Source organism: Corvus moneduloides, chromosome 1 (assembly GCF_009650955.1).
Source record: "Corvus moneduloides isolate bCorMon1 chromosome 1, bCorMon1.pri, whole genome shotgun sequence".
Classification (NCBI taxonomy): domain Eukaryota; kingdom Metazoa; phylum Chordata; class Aves; order Passeriformes; family Corvidae; genus Corvus; species Corvus moneduloides.
Window position 1 is genome coordinate 158,247,429 of NC_045476.1, and position 20,463 is coordinate 158,267,891.

Consider the following 20,463-nt stretch of genomic DNA (forward strand, 5'->3'; position numbering starts at 1 on the left):
ACTGACCCCTTGCTCTCAGGCCATTTCACCTGCTCATTAGCTGGTCCAGCTTGATCCATGCAAGCAATCAGACACTTGGACTGGCTGCAGGTGCTGTAGCATGAGCTCTTGGGCCTCTGTGACCAGAGATCCCTGGCATGGGGCTGGCACTGCAGTCACTGCAGTCTGAGTGCTGGCACCACAGATACACGGACCTTTCGACCTGCAGTGCCACTCCATTTGCTGGCACACGGACCATGTACACACCTGAACCCTGAATTGAGAGCTCCTCCCCAGTGTAAGAGATGGAAATGAGATTTAATAAGAATCACAGAATAGCTGAGGTTGGAAGTGGAGGTGCAGTGGTCCAACCCCGTTGTCCTGGTGCTGGTTGCCCGGGATTATGTCCAGACAACTTTTCAATGGCTCCGAGGAGAAAAACGTACAACCTTTGCCATCACAGACTGGATGCAGGGCATGGCCAGATGGGTGTACTGACCACAAAACTATTAATGCATAACTGGCCTTTTGTATCCTGTTATTCCCTCGTTCTCCCTGTAATTGCTCTTCCCCAAATCTCTTCAGTCCATCCATTTTCCCCACCTTTATTTTCTTCCCTGGACATTTCATAATAGGTCATTTGCAAACCCAGAATGATTTTGCCCCACATCCCATAGTGTCCCCCACTGGCAGCCCACTGGGCCGCAACTGCCCTTAGTCCAGAAGATGGTCCAGAGAGCTGCTGTGGGTAACAGATCGTGAGGGGTTTCATGCATGGATAATGGAGGTGATGGCACTGCTGGGAGAGTCTGAGAGGGGCCTGGCCAGGGTGTGTTTGTTGTTTGCCTGCTCATCCTCTTCCTTTGGGGCTATATGTATGTACTCTCCTGGGATGCTCCCTAGCCCATTCCTGGACCTTTTGGCCCATTGATGTCTCCTGGGATGGGCCTGGGAAGATCCAAAGGCAATTTTCTTTGGGCTCCCTGTGCTCCTCTGCAGGGGTGCAGACAAGCTTTTATAACTTAAACTGACAGGGTCATCTGTGGTTGCTTCTAAGTAGCAATGCTGGTAGTGCTGCAAGCAGACCTAAGGCAAAAGAGAGAGTCACCAGCAGCATCTCTACGGATAGCAGATGGTGCAGGATGAGTATGTTTCTTACTGGAAATTTTTTAATAAAATGTTACGAAGAGCTTTTGCCATTTCTTATTTACAGTTTCATCATCCTGATACCTCAGCATTGATATTCTTTACTTGTCAACATAATGCTGCGGTATAATCTATACACAATATTCTTTTGGGGTTTTTTGTCATGAATTTTACTTTTGTAAGAGCGACTTCTTTTCTTTTAACTTTTCAGATTATTCGGATTATGAAGACAGTTCTGTTGAATTCCTGGACAGGTGCTCCTCTCCCTTAACGCGGTCCTCGGGCAGCTCTCTGACTTTGCGCAGCATGTTCTCAGAGAAGAACACTTCATACCAGTATCCAAGAGCTATCCTGTCCGTTGACCTTAGTGGAGAAAGTAGGTTGAATGAACAGCAAATTACAATTTATACGTTTAATTTGTTAAGAAAGAGAATTTTAAAGGAAATAATTTGGTTTATGTTTGGGATTGTAGCCATAAATACAGTGACTGATTTATCCTTCATCTATTTAAATCAAAATGCTTACACTCCTTAAGCTGTTCTACCTTGTACTTGCTTTGGTTAAGTGTTGCTACTCTGCATCTGAGGAGAGCACGTTAAAGGGACTTTGCAGAATTCATCTAGAAATCTCATATACCAGCAGTGTGTTTGAGAGCGATTTTTTTGCCAATGCAGATTAAGATTTTTAACTGTCGAAACTCCCTGTATTTCTGTGAATTAATGTGTCTCTTCACACACAGTTTCACATGTATTTATTTTTATTAGACCTTTCAGATGTGGAGTTCTTGGATGATTCTTCCACAGAGAGTTTGTTACTTAGTGGTGATGAATACAATCAGGATTTTGATTCAACTAACTTTGAAGAGTCTCAGGATGAAGATGATGCTCTCAATGAAATTGTTAGATGCATTTGTGAACTTGATGAAGAAAATGGCTTTATGATTCAGGTAAAGAAGTTTGGTGTGTGGAGTTATATTTTCCGTGTGTTTTGCTTTCTGAAGGTGCCCTTTTGATGTGTCACAGACTGAAATTATGTAGAGAGCTGTACATAAGTGAACAAGAACAAAATATTTCTTTGTTCTGCGCTTGGTTTGCCTCTGTTCAGTGGATGCAGAGCTGTTGCTCTAGGATGGAGTTTCTCTAGCAATTTGATACATAGGACAAATTTGTAAGGAAAGGTAACCTTTCTTTAAAGTCAGCTGATAAATTTGGAATAAAGTATCCTTTGCCACAATCCATTGCTTCTGTTCCCCAGACCATCCTGATTATACGAGCCCTTCTGGTTTGGCTCTTGTGCTTTGCAGTACCACTTACAGAAACCTCTCTGCTCACTGTAAATGTCCCTCTGTGTGCAACATGTCTCCCGTGCAGACACTAAATACTGTCAGTACTGTGATGTGTGTTTCATCTTTAGAATAGCACTTCTCTCACACTGGGTATTAGTACCAGGTTTTAGAAACTGCTGAGAATTTACATCTTAAGTTGGTATAAATAAAATGGAAGAAGAGTATACCATGTCTGCACAGCATTCAGGTGTTGATGGATTGCAGCTCCTGCTGCTTATTTCTTTGTACTCCAATGAAGAGACCATTTCCCATCCATGAGTAATTTCAAGTCTTTTTTGTCAAGGAGTTTATAATGCAGTGATTAAATCAGATGCAGAAAGCAGTAAGGAAGAACTCAGTTGCCAATAATTTAAAAAGGTCATGAACTTCCTGTGGTTTTTACCCCCATTCAAAAAACAGGTTTGTATTCAACTATTACTGTGGTACAGTTCCTGTTGACAGTATGGAGGCTTTTAGTCAAGATTTAAAGGAAACAAGTAGGGCTGTCGTGTTAGTGGACTTAACTCTTCTGGAACTGACAGAGCCCTGGCAATGGAAGGCACACAGGGTCTCTGGGAGCAGGTTGAATTGCAGTGCTGTGTTGGAGGAACTGAGCAGGAGTTTGGCTGTGGTAACAATGTGGAAAAATGGACTGGTGTGGCAATCTTTGGAGACACAAGAGAATGATATTGTAGCTGTAGTGACAGGAGGAAAGGTGGCTTTGGTGTTTTAAACAGGTTGATGCTCAAAGGCATGTCAAAGCAAAGAGGGGAGATTTTCAGCAGTGAGCCAACAGGTATTTAAAACACTGGCAAGCACAGAGTTGAGAAAGGGAAATATTTTTTTAAGAGGTAGTTTCCTGCCTGTTTTTGAAGTCTAATGGCCTGATTTTTCCTCTTCATGCTTGTCTCACTGAGAGCAACCAGTTTGCTGTTTCTAGGCTCTCATGTCTTACCACTTCTATTTTGCTCTCCTATTCTCTTATTTCTCCTCTTTCATTTTCTCTTCATTTTCTTTTTCTTTTAGATTTTCCATTGGTGCGATATTAAAAGCACATCTTTCTAGCGCACTGGAGAGATGCTTTGTAAATATAAATAATTAAACTGAAGAGTTTTCTACTTTTCACTGTTATGCTGTAATGTATTACATTATCTTTCTACTTTACTATAATATTATACTCCTGTCTTATGTTTCAGTACTAAATATGTAGGTGCTAAAATACTGAATGTTGTAATAAAATTCTATTAAATAATACATCTTCAGTTTCTTTTTTTTTTTTTTTCTCCAGTCTGGAGTTTGTGGTTGAGGTAACTTTCAGATCTAGAGCTCTTTTTTTTTTAGCTTGATGTCTTTGTCTACCCAAGCACAAATTGCCCAACTAAAATAATCTTGCTCAAACCAGCTATTTAAATTAAACTGCTGTTCTCTGGATTTTGATGATACAAGAAGTAGCTTCTGAGTTTTTGCATCTGCTTGTCTCAGTTTTAGTTTTTGCTTTTGTTGTTTTTTTTCTGATGTCAGTGTGAAGAATGCTTGTGTTGGCAGCACAGTGTATGCATGGGACTGTTGGAGGACAGCATTCCCGAGCAGTACATCTGTTACATCTGCAGAGATCCACCAGGTATGGATAAAACACCTTTATCTTCAGCCTTTCTTGGGATTTTTGAGCAGATATGTTATGAATTTGCTTAAATTGTTCAAGCTTTGTCTGTTCTGTGTTACTTGTAAAGCTTCTTTGGGGCAAGTGATTCTAAGTTTGGCTCTGAGCAGAAACTTACTTTTGTGTTAGTAACATCATGGTCAGCTGTGCTAAATCTTACCCATAAACTCAGTTACCATTGTTTTACTTGTTGAAACTTAATTCCCCCCAAACCTTAGCACTTTTTTATGTTGGTATAGTCTGGAAAGTCTTTCTGAAAAAATCATTTTTGTTCAGGGATCTGTTTTGCCAGTACTTGGAATCACATTTGTTCATTTAAATATTTTCTTAGAGGAAAAGGACTCAGTACCACAGTACACTCAAATATGCTGTGGATGGCATTTCATAGTAATTGCAATTTTAAATGTTTACATTTGCCCAGAACTGTGTGAAAGTGTGGAACTGAATATTTAAATACAGAAGAATCTAGCACATCTTACAGTAAACAATAGTGCACAAACAGCGTATGTTGAACTTCAGATAGTTATGTTAAATTTGTAAGAACTAGGAGAACTCTATTTACTTTTAAACTGAATAAACTTGATTAGGAAGATGTTGGTTTAAAAATTATTCTGCGATAAACACATTTTTCTTAACAGTTACTTGGAGAAAAACTAAAGAATTTGAAAGAAAGTTTTTTGTAATTTCTTCAGACAATTGATACAAATGTACATACCTGTCTTCTGGTGAAATATCCAGCAGTCCAGCTGTTTCAAAAGGGCAGTGAGACTACAACCTCAAATTTATTTTCCTTCTAAATTTAAGAAGTGAAATACAAAAATTGTTTGCAGAGTTTTCATGAGCTATTTTTGAAATGAAATATTAGGAAAATAGAGCTGGTTCCATATGCCCCAGTGTGAATCAAAACTGGTGGTAGAGAGTCTTGTCTGATAGTTCTGTGTGGTGTCTCTTTGAGCAGCCCAGCTTTTTCTTACTAAACCCAGCTGATCTGTCTTGTGTTCTTTCCCTTCACTGTATTAGGTACTTCGTTTTCCCCTGCTATGCAGAGTCTGTGTCCCTGATTTTTATCTTCTCTCCCTTCCTAACCATTACTTCTTTTCTTTCTATGTCAGGAGAAAAAAGTCATTCTCAATGTCAGTATTTTAAAGTGTATTGGGATAATGGGCAAAAAGGAGATAGACAGGGTATTCTCCTGAAAGGTATGAAGGGCTTCCATCAACCCGTTCTTTGTTCTGTATTTGATGATAGTATGATTTGAAATCGAGTGTAAGATACTGCCATCAGTCCATCTGGGTTCCTTGTTGTAAACAATAACATTGCAATAATTAGCATTATGCATTTCTAGTTTTGGGTGGGCTTTTTTGGTTTCTGGTTGGTTTTTTTTTTTTTTGTTTTTTTTTTTGTTTTTTATTTGTCTGGGGTTTTTAGTAGTTGTTTAGCTACAGTAGAAGCATTAGCTAAATACTCATTCCTGCTGGTTGGGTTAAGACTGTTACCTATAGGAGGGAAGACCTGAGGCCCACATACATCAATACCCTCTCTAGAAGTCTGGTGAAAGGCACCTCAAAAGGAGAGTGTAAGAGCTCTGCTGTCAGATAACATTGAAATATCTGCTTTTCCTGAAGCTTTTTCCTGGCTTCCAATAAATACTGAATTCAGTATTGAAGCAAAACATTTGTCGTTTAGAAACAAACTGGTATTTTGGATATGTCCATATAAAATGCTCTCTCTAGCATTTCTCTTCGTAACTTAGGCTTCCTTTTTTAAAAAATAAAAGCAAGATGCAGTATTTAGATAAATAAAATGCCAATGTAAACTTTTTTTTTTTGGTGGTTATTTTGATAACAACACAGATCTTAATATCATGTAGTTTGATTGCAAAGGTGATTAGGCGTTAATTTCAAATACCATTTAGAGGGGTCTTGAGGTTTCAGGCTTATTTTTGTTCTCATAAGTTTTAAGATTTTCCTCTTAATCCACAAAAACTAAATTTTAATATATTAATAGCAAGCTCTTGAGTCATCCTTTCATTGATGTTAGGAGATATTTAGGCAAGTACAGCACATAATTGTAGCACTCTAGTTGTAAATATAACTCTGCTGTGGCTTTAGATGGCCCTCAATTTGTTTATTGCTTACCCCAGGACAGAGGTGGAGTGCCAAATATCTCTATGACAAAGACTGGCTAAACAATGGACACATGTGTGGATTATCGTTTTTGAAAGAGAACTACTCTCATCTTAATGCCAAAAAGATCGTGTCAACACACCACCTACTGGCAGATGTATATGGGGTAACAGAAATACTGCATGGATTGCAGCTGAAGATTGGGATACTGAAGTAAGTATCAGTCCAGGGTTTATTTTCCAGCTTTATATATTCAGGTGGCAGAGACTACCATTATTCCTTATGCATTTTTCTCTCACACTGAAGTTCTTTCTTGTATAACATTTTAAATAATTCAAGTGCAAGATGTGGAGTACCCTCAGTTTCAGTGGGAGTTGGGTGTTCAGCACGCAAACAGATATGGTCTGTTGGGACTGGTGATTTTTTTTTTGGTAAATTTTGTGTTAAAGGGACATTCTAGATTTATCTTAAATTGATGAATGACCTAGGAATATTTCATGTTTGATAATGGTGCTTATCAGTAGCTAAGATCTAGGAGAATAGGATGCTAGATAGTTCAGTGCTGTTAATGGTGTTCTCTATAACTTGCTTTTTTTTTCCTCCCCTTCATTGCAGAAATAAGCATCACCCAGACCTTCATCTCTGGGCTTATTCAGGGATGAGAAAAGAACAAGAACAAAGAACTGTTGGGGTAGAGAAAAAATTAGTGACTTTGCAGGATGCTGTTAATCCAGCTGAAAGGACATGTCATAGTCAAAACCATAAAGAGCCACCCAGTATACCCCAGAAGATGGAAGAAACATATATCACAAGTGAGCACAGTTACCAAAAACCACAGAGTTTTAGTCAAGACTACAAAGCAGTCACTGACCCTGTGAGCTCAGATGATGAAGATACAAGTAGCTTTGAGGAAGATCAGGAATATCACACAGAGAATAAAAACTGTTTGCAGTATTCTTTTAAAGATGGTGGAATGAATGAGCAGGTAAGTATCATTCTTCATCTGGGAAACTTTATTTGGAAAAGTATGTTTAATCTGATAAAACTGAAGCACATACAGGTATTTTGGAAAGTTTATTGCTGTCAGTCGACATATTCTATCAAATAAATCAGCAGAAATTACGGGAAGCAAAGTTGGGTCACTGAAATACTTCCAGGTGAAGTATGTTCATTTCAGCTGTTGTATGAAATACAGAGTATGGTTAAAGTATTGCCTATGCTAAAACTTTGTTCTCAGTCTAATGTTTTGAGAGAAAAGAACCCTATTCTTAAAATGCAGGGTCTTGGAACAGCTTACATGGTTTTTGCAAGGTGAGGAAAATGGGACAGGTTTCCCTTTTTCTCTGGGTTCAGTTATCGACATGTGTTAAGAGTTTTTTTGTTGTTTGTTAAACCAAGGCTTTTTAATAGTGTTTATTATTGTACTGTGTTCTTCTTTTAATAGCAACGCTACCTAGAATGCCATCCACAAGTAATGATTTACTGACCAACTAATTTCACCTCATGGGCAACTGCTTTTCAGTCTTCTATATTGCATATTTCTTCTAATGAAACATTTTTAGTCAGGATTATATTTTGCTGTTTAAACATCTTTCTCATTTGTACATTAATGGTTTGAATCCATTGTTTGGTGGAAAAGGTCTGAAACTTGTTAATCTGCTTTTAGTGAAGAGCTCTCTGAGCAAAAACCAAAGAGAACCAAACCTTTCTGTTTTCTACAATACCATGTGAGGGTAAATCATTCAACTCATCCCTCTTTTGACATACAGTTTCTGGTGTGGAAGAAATGAGTATGATACATCTTTTTTCTTCTTAATTTTAGTTCTAAATGTGGCATGTAAGCTGTGTAATCTGAATGGGGAATTTTTGGTTCATTCTAATTAAAAATACCTGTTTGTATGCTAAATTGCATGACTATATTCAGGTTTATAGTAAGGAGACATGCAAGCAGTGTCAAATACACTTGCCTTCCAACAGCAGTTTAAATTGTCATTGTAAATAGTATAAATAGTATAAAGACATTTAGAATTAAAGGAAAATACGGATGAGCAGTGAAACAAAACTTGTACTTCCTTCAGAGATTCAAGCATATATCTAAAAAGCTAGGTGCTCTCTGATACTGTCCCAAACAGATCTCTTCTTGGCTTAAGAGTGTTCTTTCCTTTGGGGACACCTTAGTCACCTTGCCATTAGTCAGCCTTGATACTAAAATAAGGCCTTCTGCCTAAACATGATAGGCATGGAAGAGCTCTCTTTGATTTCTCCATGAACCTGTTTGCACTCCCCTTAAAATTGACATTGAAGGACCATTTTTAATTGATCTGACTTCTCTGTAAGGTGCCCTTTCTCCTCGTCAAAGTTTGATTGAGGCTTTGAATTTTCATTTCTAGCATTCTTCAGAGCCTCCAATATTCTGGTTTTCCATGCTGTTTTGTCTTACCCTAATCTGCAGTTCTGTTACCTACTTCCTTTTCTCTTACAAACACTGTTTGGATTGACTGTTATCAAGTCCATTTTTGGGCTATGCATTATCTTTTAAATTGTATTTAGTTTCCTTGGTTTTGCTTCTGAAAGCAAAAGCCTTCCCCACCTGAACCTCCTGTTATTTCTTGTCTACAAGCTGTATCCTGCATACTTCTCCTGCCATCACTCCCTGATTGCCTATGTTGATCCCATAGCTTAGAGGAGAACCTGGATTTTGTGATTTTTTTCAAGAAGCATTTACTAGCCATTTGAATAAATATAGAGATCATTAGAAGAAAAAACCCCACATTTATGATGTTATTTAGATATCAAGTTATTTAGCTTTGAAATTTTCTCTAACTTACTGAAGCAGGCTGAAAGATGATTTTGGTTTTAGAATTATGGACTCGGTTCCTTATACAGCGAGGGAAAAATGGTATCCCTGTGGTTTTAGAGAGGGTCTGAAAATTGGAATAGAGCATTTCTTATTTATATTGGAAATATTTTTCATTAGATTAACAACAGTTTGAATACTGAAAACACCATGGAAGCAAACCTGATGTCTTCAGAGAAGAGAAATTTTTAATATCATGAAAGCATCAAAACTCTCATACCTTTCAAATAAAATTTATCTCTGATACATAATTTTAACTCCTGTAATGAACTTTATGAGTATTAACAACGCTTATCCTGTCTGACTTGCTAATAAAGCTGCCCTCAGGTCACTAAGAGTTTTATTTGGTTGGTTGTTTTTTTTTAATTTTAAGCTTAAAATGAAAGTTGGATTTTTTTGCTTAAGTAGTAACTTAAAATCCATCAGTTCCTATTTTCTTCTTTACTTCTCTTCTCACTCTTCCCATATTTGACTGGAGAAAGAAATATTTTAATAACAGACCTAACACCATTTCTTTTTTATGTGGTGTGGAAAATTAGCTTGAGCTCTTCAGAGAAGTGTATTAATACAATTAAAGTCACTCTTTGCTCTGGCATTTGGCATGAACTGACACTGTGTGAGCACGTGTATCTGGCATTCTAGTTCTTAAAATAGAATCTTCAATAGTGAAAGAACTTTGTTGGATATAAAGTCATAGTGGATATAAATTGGAAGCTGTTAATCCTGCTAATTGCTGGAGATGCTGAGCATTTTAACACACTAAATCTGGTCTACTTCCATTCAAGAGCTGAAACATCAAACTTAGAAAGATTATGAGCTTGTTTATTATCTCTGGCTTGCTGTGAAAGTACTAATTATTTCAAAGAAGTCAATCTTCCTCAGATCCTATGTTTGCATAACTCTGCGTGTTACTGTAACTGTCTCCAAACATGTTCAATTCTGTCCCAGACTTGTGCTTGGAAAGCAGGTGGAGTCATAACAGCTAGGAAGAGAAGTTTTTTGTCTTAATCAGCAAACAGAACAGATTGCCCAGAGAGATTGTGGAGTCTCTCCTGCACTGGAGATGCTCCAGAGCTATATGGATGCAATCCTATGCCATGTGCTCTGGGATGACCCTGCTTGAGCATGGAGGTTGGACTGGGTGACTCACTGTGGTCCCTTCCAACCTGACCCATTCGGGGATTCTGTGAAATAGGATGTCTGACTTATTTGTGCAAAACACTGACTGCTGACATCTTAGGTACTACTGCATTGTAGGGAGTTTTCCATGGAAACAAACCTTAGGATTTTGCATGTTTTTATATAAAAAGGGCACAGAAGTACAATCTGTATTACTACATTAAACATAGTATTTGAGCTGATAAACTTCAGTATTAGGGAAATGAGGCAAAAGATATAGATGCTTATTTATGTGGAATTTGCATTTTGTTTGCTTTAGTCTATTGATGTGTCATAGTATGTGGCTTTTTGAGTATGCTTTTTGTCATATATACAGAAGTACAGTTCTAAACCAGCAGAGTTTATCATGTGACTCAAATGTTGAAATCAACACCAGAAATTAAAACAAAGCAAAAAACAATCTTAAATGGCAATTTTTTTCTTTCTGTTGCTCCTATGAAGAATTCTGCTGAAGGAAACACTGTGTTTGTTTGTAATGAAAGAAAAGGCTCAGAAGAACAAGTGGACACACATCTTCAATGGCAGCTCAATCTCCTCACCCATATAGAGAATGTACAGAATGAAGTCACCAGCAGAATGGACCTGATTGAAAAAGAAGTTGATGGTAACTGCATTGCCAGATTACTTGTTAATACACCTGTAGCAGCATCTCTCATGACTAATGTGCTCAAAGTGACCTGAGGCACTGAGGATGGATTTTTAAGTATTCTGTTCAAATTTGGGTCCCAGAATTATAAGCAGAGCTTGTACCCTTGATCTCCCCGCCCTCTTCCACAAGTTTTCAATGCCCAATAAAGTAGCTCAAGCACACAAAACCCCTGAGCTCAGGCTCAGACTTCAAAAAGCTTAGATAACTTGTCTAGTCTATGTCCAGGTATGGAGCATAAAATTGATGGCTTTTTGCCTGCAGCGATTTTTGCCTGATTGTTCTAGTAACTGACAATATTTAGGGGGGAAAAAAGTGTTTATTGTGCCTTCAACTTTTTTTTTACTGTATTAGTAAGCAAGTGGTTTCATGAAGACAATTCAGTCTTTATGAGAAAACTTGAATGAAATTACAGTGTACGAGAATATTGTAGCACATAGGTGTCTATGACTTGCCAGTCATAGAAACCAGTAACTGAGGGAGCTTACAGTCTAGTCATAGGAGTCCTTAATTAATCTTTTAACAAATAAAATTGTCTTATTTCTATTTGCAGTTTTACTTCCAGTATCCCTGCTTTTCCTAGACAGTGTTTCTAAACTAACAGGGTTGATCTTTTACCTTCTCTGTTTCTGCAAGCAGAGAAATGAAAACATTTGTTGAAGATTGGAAAACCATTCTATAATCTGGACATTGTCCACAGGAGCTTGTGGAAGTGGCAGAAGGAAGCCTTGTGTTTAAGGGTTGCATTTTCTGTTCCAGAACTGTCAGAGAAGACCATGAACTGAAGTTGCTTTTATGTGTGTAGAGGGTAAATTGTGAGCCAAGGGTATAATTTACTCCCAGGTACCTTTTTATAGCAACAATCAAATCAGAAGATTGGATTGTTCAAGAGAAATACAGAATTAGTTGGTGTTTCCCTAACAAAATTTCTTCTGTTGAATAAAAATCACAGCCTCAGTGTATTTTCCCTTTTTATGAAACACAAAGAAAGAAAAGTTAAATTTTTATGGAAACTGTTTCTCAAAGACTTATTCTAATCAACTTCTTCCTTTTCCTTCTGTAGTTTTAGAAAGCTGGCTTGATTTCACTGGAGAACTGGAACCACCAGATCCTCTGGCAAGATTGCCTCAGCTCAAACGACGTATCAAACAGCTCTTAGTTGACATGGGAAAAGTACAGCAAATAGCAACACTTTGCTCTGTATGACAAAAGGAAGAATAAAGTAAAAATAGCTTCTTTACAGTGAATTTTCTTATTAGCCACAAGACTGACAGGAAGACAGCAAAAAGCTGAGCGTTTATCTGGTTCTTTGCTGATTACATTAATAGCCTGAAGCTTTAGAAAGAAGAGAGGAAGTTTAGAGTCAGGAATCTGTTTTATTGAAAATATGAATATTCAATGTCCAGGCTTCAAAATTATATTATATATACTGAGAAATGTCAATTTCTCGGTATTTTTACATGTTAAACAAGTAAATCCCCAGATACAAGGAAATGCAACAAACAAAAACTCAATGAAGAGGAATGCTACTATTTTGAAACCCGTGGCAACGTTTCTAAATTAGCAGAGTTCAGCTGACTAACAATGCAATCCTCTTTATCTTGCTAGTAAAAGGTAGATACAGAGAGAGCTGTATCTTCTCTGCAAGGAAGGTTTTTTATGTTATTTCTGTCTCTTATGAATGTTCAGGAAAACAAACATACTAGCTTTGATTTTTGAAAAAAATTACTTGTCATGGTCTCCCTTTTAAAATATTTTTTTAAATAGAAATCCCTAGAACAGCACTCCTAGGCTCCTTTAAAACAGAAGTGGCAAATAGTGGTCAGATGTGCCAAATATTATTAAAATCACTGGGATGAGAGTTTGATTATGACTTATGTGAAGGTTTTTTCCAAAGTCCTACTCGGTGCCAGCAATCCATCGAAAATTGTATCTAGTTTATATTTTTTTATGTTCTATAGCAGTATTCAGGAATCAAGGTACAATTTTTGTCCTGGGTAGCTCTATTCTGGTGTTGGCCCTCTGAAAACTTCACCATCCTCCGTGCAGATGTGGAATGACAAGAGCAGCAAAACCGTCTGTGGCTGTGAATATTCTAAACCACTAGAGGAAAAAAATCACAAGATACCTTATCGAAGTTGTTTTTATAAAATTTTTCAGCTTCAGTGAGCAAAATGTCATGAAACCAAAGTCAACCTACTTGCTCTGTTCGCTCTTGTTGGATTTTGAGCCCAAGACTTTTCCTGTGCTGATAAGTTTCCGCTGTACCCAGTGCTACATCTATGTCTCTGTGTGTATGTATATGTGTATAGATGCACATGTACACATATACTTACCATGCACATTTCTCTCTACACGTCTAGTTTTATTACAATAGACTACAAGAACTGGTGGTTCATGTTACCTTTTAACAAGCAGTTTCTAAAATTGAAAATAATGTATGTACAGGTTTTGAAATTTGTAAAATATGACTGTTAAAAGGAGGCTATTTAACTAAGGACATTAAGATACTTGAACATTTTATGCCTCACATCTGTTTATCAGTTCTAGTTATCTGTATAAATGCATTTTAGAACCGATAGACAGTAAACTTGAATTTACCTTTTGATAAGAGTACAAGCCACTGTACATTCAAAAATTATTTAAATTTGCAAACACACTGTTCTATATGTAAGGTACTGTATGTAAAACTGTTTATTAAAACTATTCTGTATACTCTACATTTTCCACTTTTCTTCCTGATCTACATACAAATGTAAAAAAGAAGTGATTGTTACTATGTACAGACCATCAAAAAAATCTTGGAATGCCTTTTAAGGATGCATACAACTGAAAAATGTGCCAAAGATGGATTATCTGGGAAAGACTTTGCAACCAGTGCATTGAACTTTCATGATAAAACCATTATTGAGAAAGAAAGCGGCGTGGCTGGTTCATAGCTAAAGTAAACCTACCCCGACCTTTCCTCACTGTCTGTCATACCTGAAGTGAGTTATCACTCCTGATGGCCAAAGCAAAATGTAAACTCCTGTTACAGAGTGGTTGCTATTTAAAGTCTTCCCACATCAAGCTTGTAGGAGACATCCCAGAGCTGCGTGATAACATGGAATTATGGAATGGTTGGCAACTCCATAATGCAGAAAGAACATAAGAGCTGAGGAGTTGTTGACATTTTATAGCAACTGTTAATAAATACTCTAAGTTGATGCTTAAATAACTGCTTCAAACATGAATAGCTGAGTGACCTACTTGCTTTTGGATATGTGAGACTTTTTTTATAGACTATTCACTTGCTGCATATCCTTGAATGTGGTACTGTGTGTACTGTATAAGAGAAGTGTAAATCCAGATGAATTACTTTGAAACAAAGTGGAGTGTATTTACAGAATTTATACAGCATACACTGTAGCAATATTATGCAATGTGTGTGCATGCGTGTGATGTAATATAATTGTAAATGTTACTGAAGGTGAAAGCGGACTTGGAGAGTTCAGGGGGGAGGATAGAGGTTTTATTCTTACTAAAGAGATGGAGGAATGGTATCCTGAAAAGGAAATCCTAAGGTCAAAGTTGAAGTTGCCCTTGCAGCTTTAATGTGTCTTCTGTTTGTATGTGTAATGGCCTCTTAATTTACACGAATAGTAATTTTACCCCCAAGATCCTGCCTTGTTCAGGATGGACTGTGGTTACAAAAACAATCTGTTCAGTATTTTTTTAATGTTCATTGTGTAGTCATGTATTATAAAAATTCCTGCAAGCATTCATATCTTCTAAGAAATACAATCTCGGTGTCCTTACGGACCATGCTATGTATGATACATCATGTACTGCTCGAATGTTTCACAAACTTGTCTGAGTTTGCTTTCTCAAGTCGTGGTGCTGGTCTGTAACGTGGACATTAGTTTCTGACCCCAGTTTCTCAAGTATTCAAAGGTTTGGGATGCTTTTGAGGTTTTTCTTTTAAACACAAGTCAAGTGCCATAAAAATGCTAAGTGTTTTGCACAGAATGTAACGTACAGTTGATTGCTTTGCTTGTGTGCCAGTCAACCCCAGTGTGATCTGGCTCTTACCAGTATTTCTTCCTAGTTGGCCTTATCGAGAGAATCTTATTCCTGTAGGCATAATTTTCCATCTGTCTTCCTACTTCCTCTCTAAATAAGCCAGGGATGTACAGTCAGTCTATTTGCAACATCATTTATTGGGGTGTGAATTGTGATTGCATTGTTTGATGGAGGGGACAGACCCTCTCTGAGGAAAAAATAGTATATGGCAGTGTAAGGACTGTTTGATATATGTGCACAGAAAGGCAAAATGTTTAAATTTGCAGCCTTCTTTCACTGATTAGGAGTTACAAATAGTAGTAGACAAAAGGGAAATGCCATTTTACAGAAGCCTCTTGTGATTTCACAAGGCTAAATGGCAAGCTTTTGGAGCCTTTGAATGCCCAGCTTTTTGTCTGAGGGTTAGTTAGGGTTTTTTCTTTGTTTGCTTGTTCTTTTAATGGAGGTATCAGGGTGATTCAACTTCAAAGCCTGCTCCTACTTGTTTCCATACCGAAGGCTTCTACATCAGGAATTCTGTGTTTCAGTTGCAGTGATGGCAGCAGGACAGCAATACTGCAGTCATAAATGAAGTGTAGTGTTGGTGCTGTGGTCTGGTATGACATGATGGGGCTCCCACGTTCTGGTTACAAAATGGACATACTTCAGGTGATATCACAGGGGATGGGTTGGAAGATGCTTCCTGTTAACCCTTTCCTTGGGTAGCTGTAGGTTGAATAGTGCCCATATTTTGGACATTCTGGCCTTAGATGCATAGATCTTTGTTCAGCTGTGGAGTGGTTTACAGTGGTAGAAGCCTGTCGTTTTCTTTCAAATAGACAAAGAAGATGGCTTGCAATTTTCTGATAGATTGCCTGTATTTGCTGGGTAGCAAAGAATTGAAACTGTTCTTCCCTGGGTGCAGGTATCTTGTATGGCTGATAGCCACCTGTCTCTCTTAATTTTGTCTCTGAGCTTCTACATGTGCTCATCTGTTCGTTCTGCAGCATGCATCTGTTTCTCCTTTCATTCTTCAGCTTTCTGCACTCTGGTTTCTGTGGTGCCTGGAGGGTTTCACTCCTCTGTTCTCATGCCCAGTTATTCCTGGCTGCTGTGGGAAGCAGTCATGGGGAAAGGTCTCTTCAGCTCTTCTGTCCACAGCCTCCAGAGTGCCCTGGGACTTCTGTACAGTTGGAGTGTGTGCACCAAAATCAAAATCTTCAGGTGTTTTTGCTATGTCCCTTAATTAAGCCTCTTCTGTCTTGTGCAAGTGGTGATCTCCCTCTACTCCCATCTGCCTTCTAACTTAACTAATTATTATTATTGAATTAATAATAATTGAATTAATATTACAGCAAAACCCCTCTGGCACTGTTGGGCTCCAGCACTCCTTGCCAAACTGAGGGTTGGGATGCAAAGGAGTCATTCAAACATTACAGTAAAATTGTGAAAGTATTTTGATGTTGTAAACCACACTATTTTTCCTTTGTATTTGAAGGGAAACAGTAACCATTTTTCTTCACTGGAACTATAAAAGGCACAAAACAGATCCTGAACTGAACTGGAGCTTGATGTAAAAATCAACAAACGGAGGGTGGGCAGGACTCTGCAGGCAGGGGCTTCACAGCCAAAAGAGCAGTCAGGCTGTCCCAGCTGCCTTGCCCTTAGTAGCTATTAGTAGCTAATTAGTAGCTATTAGTAGCTCTGTGGAGGTGCTGGTGTGTTAAGGGGGTGTGTGCAATGATGCCATTCATTTGCAAGCAGGATGGTTCAGAACACTGGAACTATAGGTTTTTGCTGTACTGCTTAAAAATGTTTCAGTATATGCACCTTAATTTTGGAGTGCTTATTAAAGTCAGAGGCTTAATCACTTTTGAAATGCCCATTGTTATTCTCACATTTTATTAGCTCACAATTTTTTTCTGTTGTACTGATTGCATATGGCTTTAGGTGAGGATTTTGCAGAGGCTGTTTGAAATGCTTCAGTAATGGTTTCTGTTATATTTTGTAATGTCCTGGGTGCTGGGTGTGGGGGTCTGTCTTTAGCAATAAATATTATACACTATGTGTATATCGGTTTGTATATGGAAAACAAGTACAGAGTATGTAAAAATGGTGAAAATACACTGCACCGAGTGCAGATTGTGCATTTGGCAGCCATTCTGCACCACCCTGAACAACCCAAATGAAAAATTGGATACCACATGGAGAAAATGAACTAGCATGAAAAATCATTCAGGACAGAAGTTCCCTTCCCTTACTCCATGGGCTGGATAACTAAGCTAGTTCAATTGCTGTTTGCTTCAAACAGCAGTCTTCCTTTCCTGAAAACTGGCCAAGCCTCCTCTGTTCAGCTGTAGCCACGTGTGTCAGTGTATTGTCACTAAACACTGGGAGAGGCAGCACTGCACTATGATTAAATCTTCTATGAGAGAAGCAAAATACTTTTCTTCTGTGATTTGTTTTTTATAATAGCAATAATGTTGACTGCATTCTAATATTCACAATAAAGGTCTGTTGAGATTGTTACGTGCCTGGGCTCCCATTCCATGGACTTTTCTTCTGGCGAGCTAGTGAGTGTTTGAGTATGTTTTAAAGCGTTAGGGAATCTTCAGCTGCATGTTTAGCCTGTAGTTCATAGGTTATGTGCAGTCATTGATGCTCATTTTTCTACACTGCAGGGCTTGAGGGAATCTTCAGTTGTATTTTAGCCTTTAGGCAAATGATACAATCAGTAAATTATTTACAGTACTGATTTCCTTACTGTATATGGCAAAGTAATTAGAAGGTTTTTCTGTTTCTGAACTGCTTTGGTGTTTTAACAATTTCAGGGTTTGAGTTTTGCAATGCACTTCATTCTTTACAGTCAATGTCTTTCAACAACATGTTGACAGTGATGGCATCTCTTCTTGTGGGCAGACATCTGCCTTCTAAGGGTGTTTTGTGCCTTTGTACCATGTCATTAAAAAGTATCTTTTAGTTTTTACTTTTAGTGATTTAATAATATCATCCACAAGTTGTTCAAGACACTACTGTGGTAGAAAACAAATAAGCTAACAATGCTAAGGAAGTTCTTTTGGGCATCCTGTGGACAAAGGCACAAATGATAAACAGCAGATGAATGAAATTGGACAGAATCTCACTAAGCTACTGATACAGAATTCTTTTTTTGTTCACAGAAAAAGTAGATATGATCATAAATGTAACGAACTTAAAAATTTTAATTCTGAAACATTTTAATCATTGTTGAAGGGACAGTCTCAAAGCAGGCTCTCAAATTTAAGATACAAGAGCAGATTCAGATCTTGGAGCAACACACTGAAACATTTTTTTCAATTCTTAAAGAAGAGGTTTCCCGAGTCAGACCATTCATCTGGCCAGCCCAGTGTCTTGTCTGCAGTAGAAATAGGATGTCAGATCTATACAAACATACTGTGAAAGATCTGTGCAAATTGGCCTTTCCCTAAATGTATCTTTCTCTTCTAGCAAACTGAAGTTTCCTTTACCAAAATTTTTAAGAAGTCCATTGGTTTTATCAGTCACTTGACAGATCTGGGCTCCCCAAGTTTAATCCATCTTTTTTCATTGGTGGCTTACTGAATTCACAACTTTGTTGTGTGCCAGGAGCTGTGTTTGTCCTTGAACTTCCTTTCTGACTCCACTGGCTCTACACCGTTGCCTTTAGTCCAGAGAAGGTTAAATACTTCATTATTGAAAAGACCCAAAGCAGTTTTGTCCCACCAACACCAAGAGTGTGGCACCCTGTTGCTGTCCTTGTGTGACTGGTGGTGACTTTTCTCACTGCCTCAGCTGTTTTTTGTCAAATATTGAATTGATTCAAGGTACAAATCCTGTGTGTCACTGCAGGTTGCAGACTGGCTCCTGCTTGGGATTTCAAACCAATCTGCATTCCAGGTGTTGTGAGAATAAAATACCTATTTTTCTACCTGGAATCACTGTGGTACTATTGGCTAGAGGAAAACTGTTATCTTCAATGAATAAGTAAGAAAAAAAAGCCATTTTACATGTCCTAGAAATGGTCAGTTCCTGCAGGGACAAAACAAACTCAAGTATCTTTCACAGGCTTCTTTAGGTCTTGTCACCAAAGGCACTTTTCCAAATGGTAATTTATAATTTAAAATTTGACAAGTCCTGTGCCCACTTTTCTGATCTAGGCAAGTTTAGCGTGAAATTACTGGAACCTCCCCACTGTTTTTCAGTTTGAAGAATGTGTCATGTATAAAGTGAATACACCAAAAAGTGTTTTATCTGGGGCTGTCATCTTGTTGTCTTTTAATTTTCCATCACATGAGGACTTAATCAGAGATGATAGAGATAAGTGCTTCAAAAGGAAATGAATGTACTGAATGTAAACCTTAGTTCTCTATCTGTAAGTGTAATAAATGGTGTTAGTCTGTTTTTATGTAGCTTTCTTAAAAGGTGTGAGAGGATTGTCCAACACTGGTGCTTTATTTAACACAGAAAAACAATTTATTATTTAAAATAAATGAACTGATTGATGTGAGCATAATTTCACGATGTTTTCAGTTCTTAAAATTTGCTTCCAATTTGCTGCCTCATTTTGGGGGGTCCCTCCAGTTCTTTTTTTAAGCTAAGGTTGACTTCTCAGGCTCAATTTAATTTGGGTAAGAGTAACCTTTCTGTGGATACAGATGTCTGTGTATTTATATACAGGAATCATTTATCCCTGAGCCTTTCTAAATGTAAAATTGCAGTTGCACAAACTGTCTCTTCCGCTAAGAAAGTGTATGCAAAACTGGAACGATGAATAAATGTCTGCTTGTCCCTTGAGGTTTGTCATTTCAGTGTCTCATCTCACTGACCTTTATCTTTCCCCTAACAGTTATAGTTTGTAGTATAGATTAAGTAGCTTTTGCCATTGTGCACAACAAACAAAACCCTCATTTCCAGCACTAGAGTAATTATTTTGAAGACATTATAATTTTAAGGCTGTATTGCCACAGGGGTGTTTTCCACTTACTCCTTTTTTGCTCTTCATTGATGAGCTAATTTAAGATGTTACTCCATCTTTTCTCAGGTGCTAAAAATAGAAGTCAATTCCATTGTCCCTTCACTGAAGGTTATGCAAGGATTTTCTTTGTATTTGACCAGCCATAGATAGACAAGTGCCTCTTTTTCTCTGATGAATGTGAATTCCACATACTGCTTTGTAAACAACTTTTTTTCCTTTTTAATCCACAGGCTCTTGCGTCCCCTTGAACGTGCACGTACCAAGATGCCCACTTTGGTTTGATGCACATCTAGAAGTGGTTTAAGTGATGCCAATTGCCAAAATTCCTTTTCTCAGTTTTATAAGAGGCTTTTAAGACTTGGCTGTTCTTCCCAACTTGAGTAGTTCATAGGTTGTTTTCTGAGTGTTTATGAAGGAAAGAAAAATCGTCTTGGGAATCAACACTATGTATATACTGTGAGTTTGTGCTTCTTTCTGGTAATAATAGCCCTTTGATACTTCCTGCTTTCCTG

General features: G+C 37.8%; 1 protein-coding gene across 4 annotated transcripts in view; it reads left to right on the forward strand.

Moving 5' to 3' along the window:
- Positions 1 to 19,770, forward strand: part of PHF20L1 (PHD finger protein 20 like 1) — a 58,963-nt gene extending 39,193 nt beyond the window's left edge. For 2 of the 4 annotated variants that reach the window (XM_032133610.1, XM_032133600.1), the window contains 8 exons: positions 1,337 to 1,501; positions 1,890 to 2,071; positions 3,971 to 4,070; positions 5,222 to 5,308; positions 6,253 to 6,448; positions 6,851 to 7,220; positions 10,713 to 10,875; positions 11,981 to 19,770. In XM_032133610.1, coding sequence (XP_031989501.1) covers positions 1,337 to 1,501; positions 1,890 to 2,071; positions 3,971 to 4,070; positions 5,222 to 5,308; positions 6,253 to 6,448; positions 6,851 to 7,220; positions 10,713 to 10,875; positions 11,981 to 12,123 — 1,406 coding nt within the window. In that variant the 3' untranslated portion in view covers positions 12,124 to 19,770. The remainder of the gene's footprint in view (positions 1 to 1,336; positions 1,502 to 1,889; positions 2,072 to 3,970; positions 4,071 to 5,221; positions 5,309 to 6,252; positions 6,449 to 6,850; positions 7,221 to 10,712; positions 10,876 to 11,980) is intronic. The other 2 variants (XM_032133629.1, XM_032133619.1) reach the window with 2 other exon arrangements.
- The last annotated feature ends 693 nt before the right edge of the window (positions 19,771 to 20,463 follow it).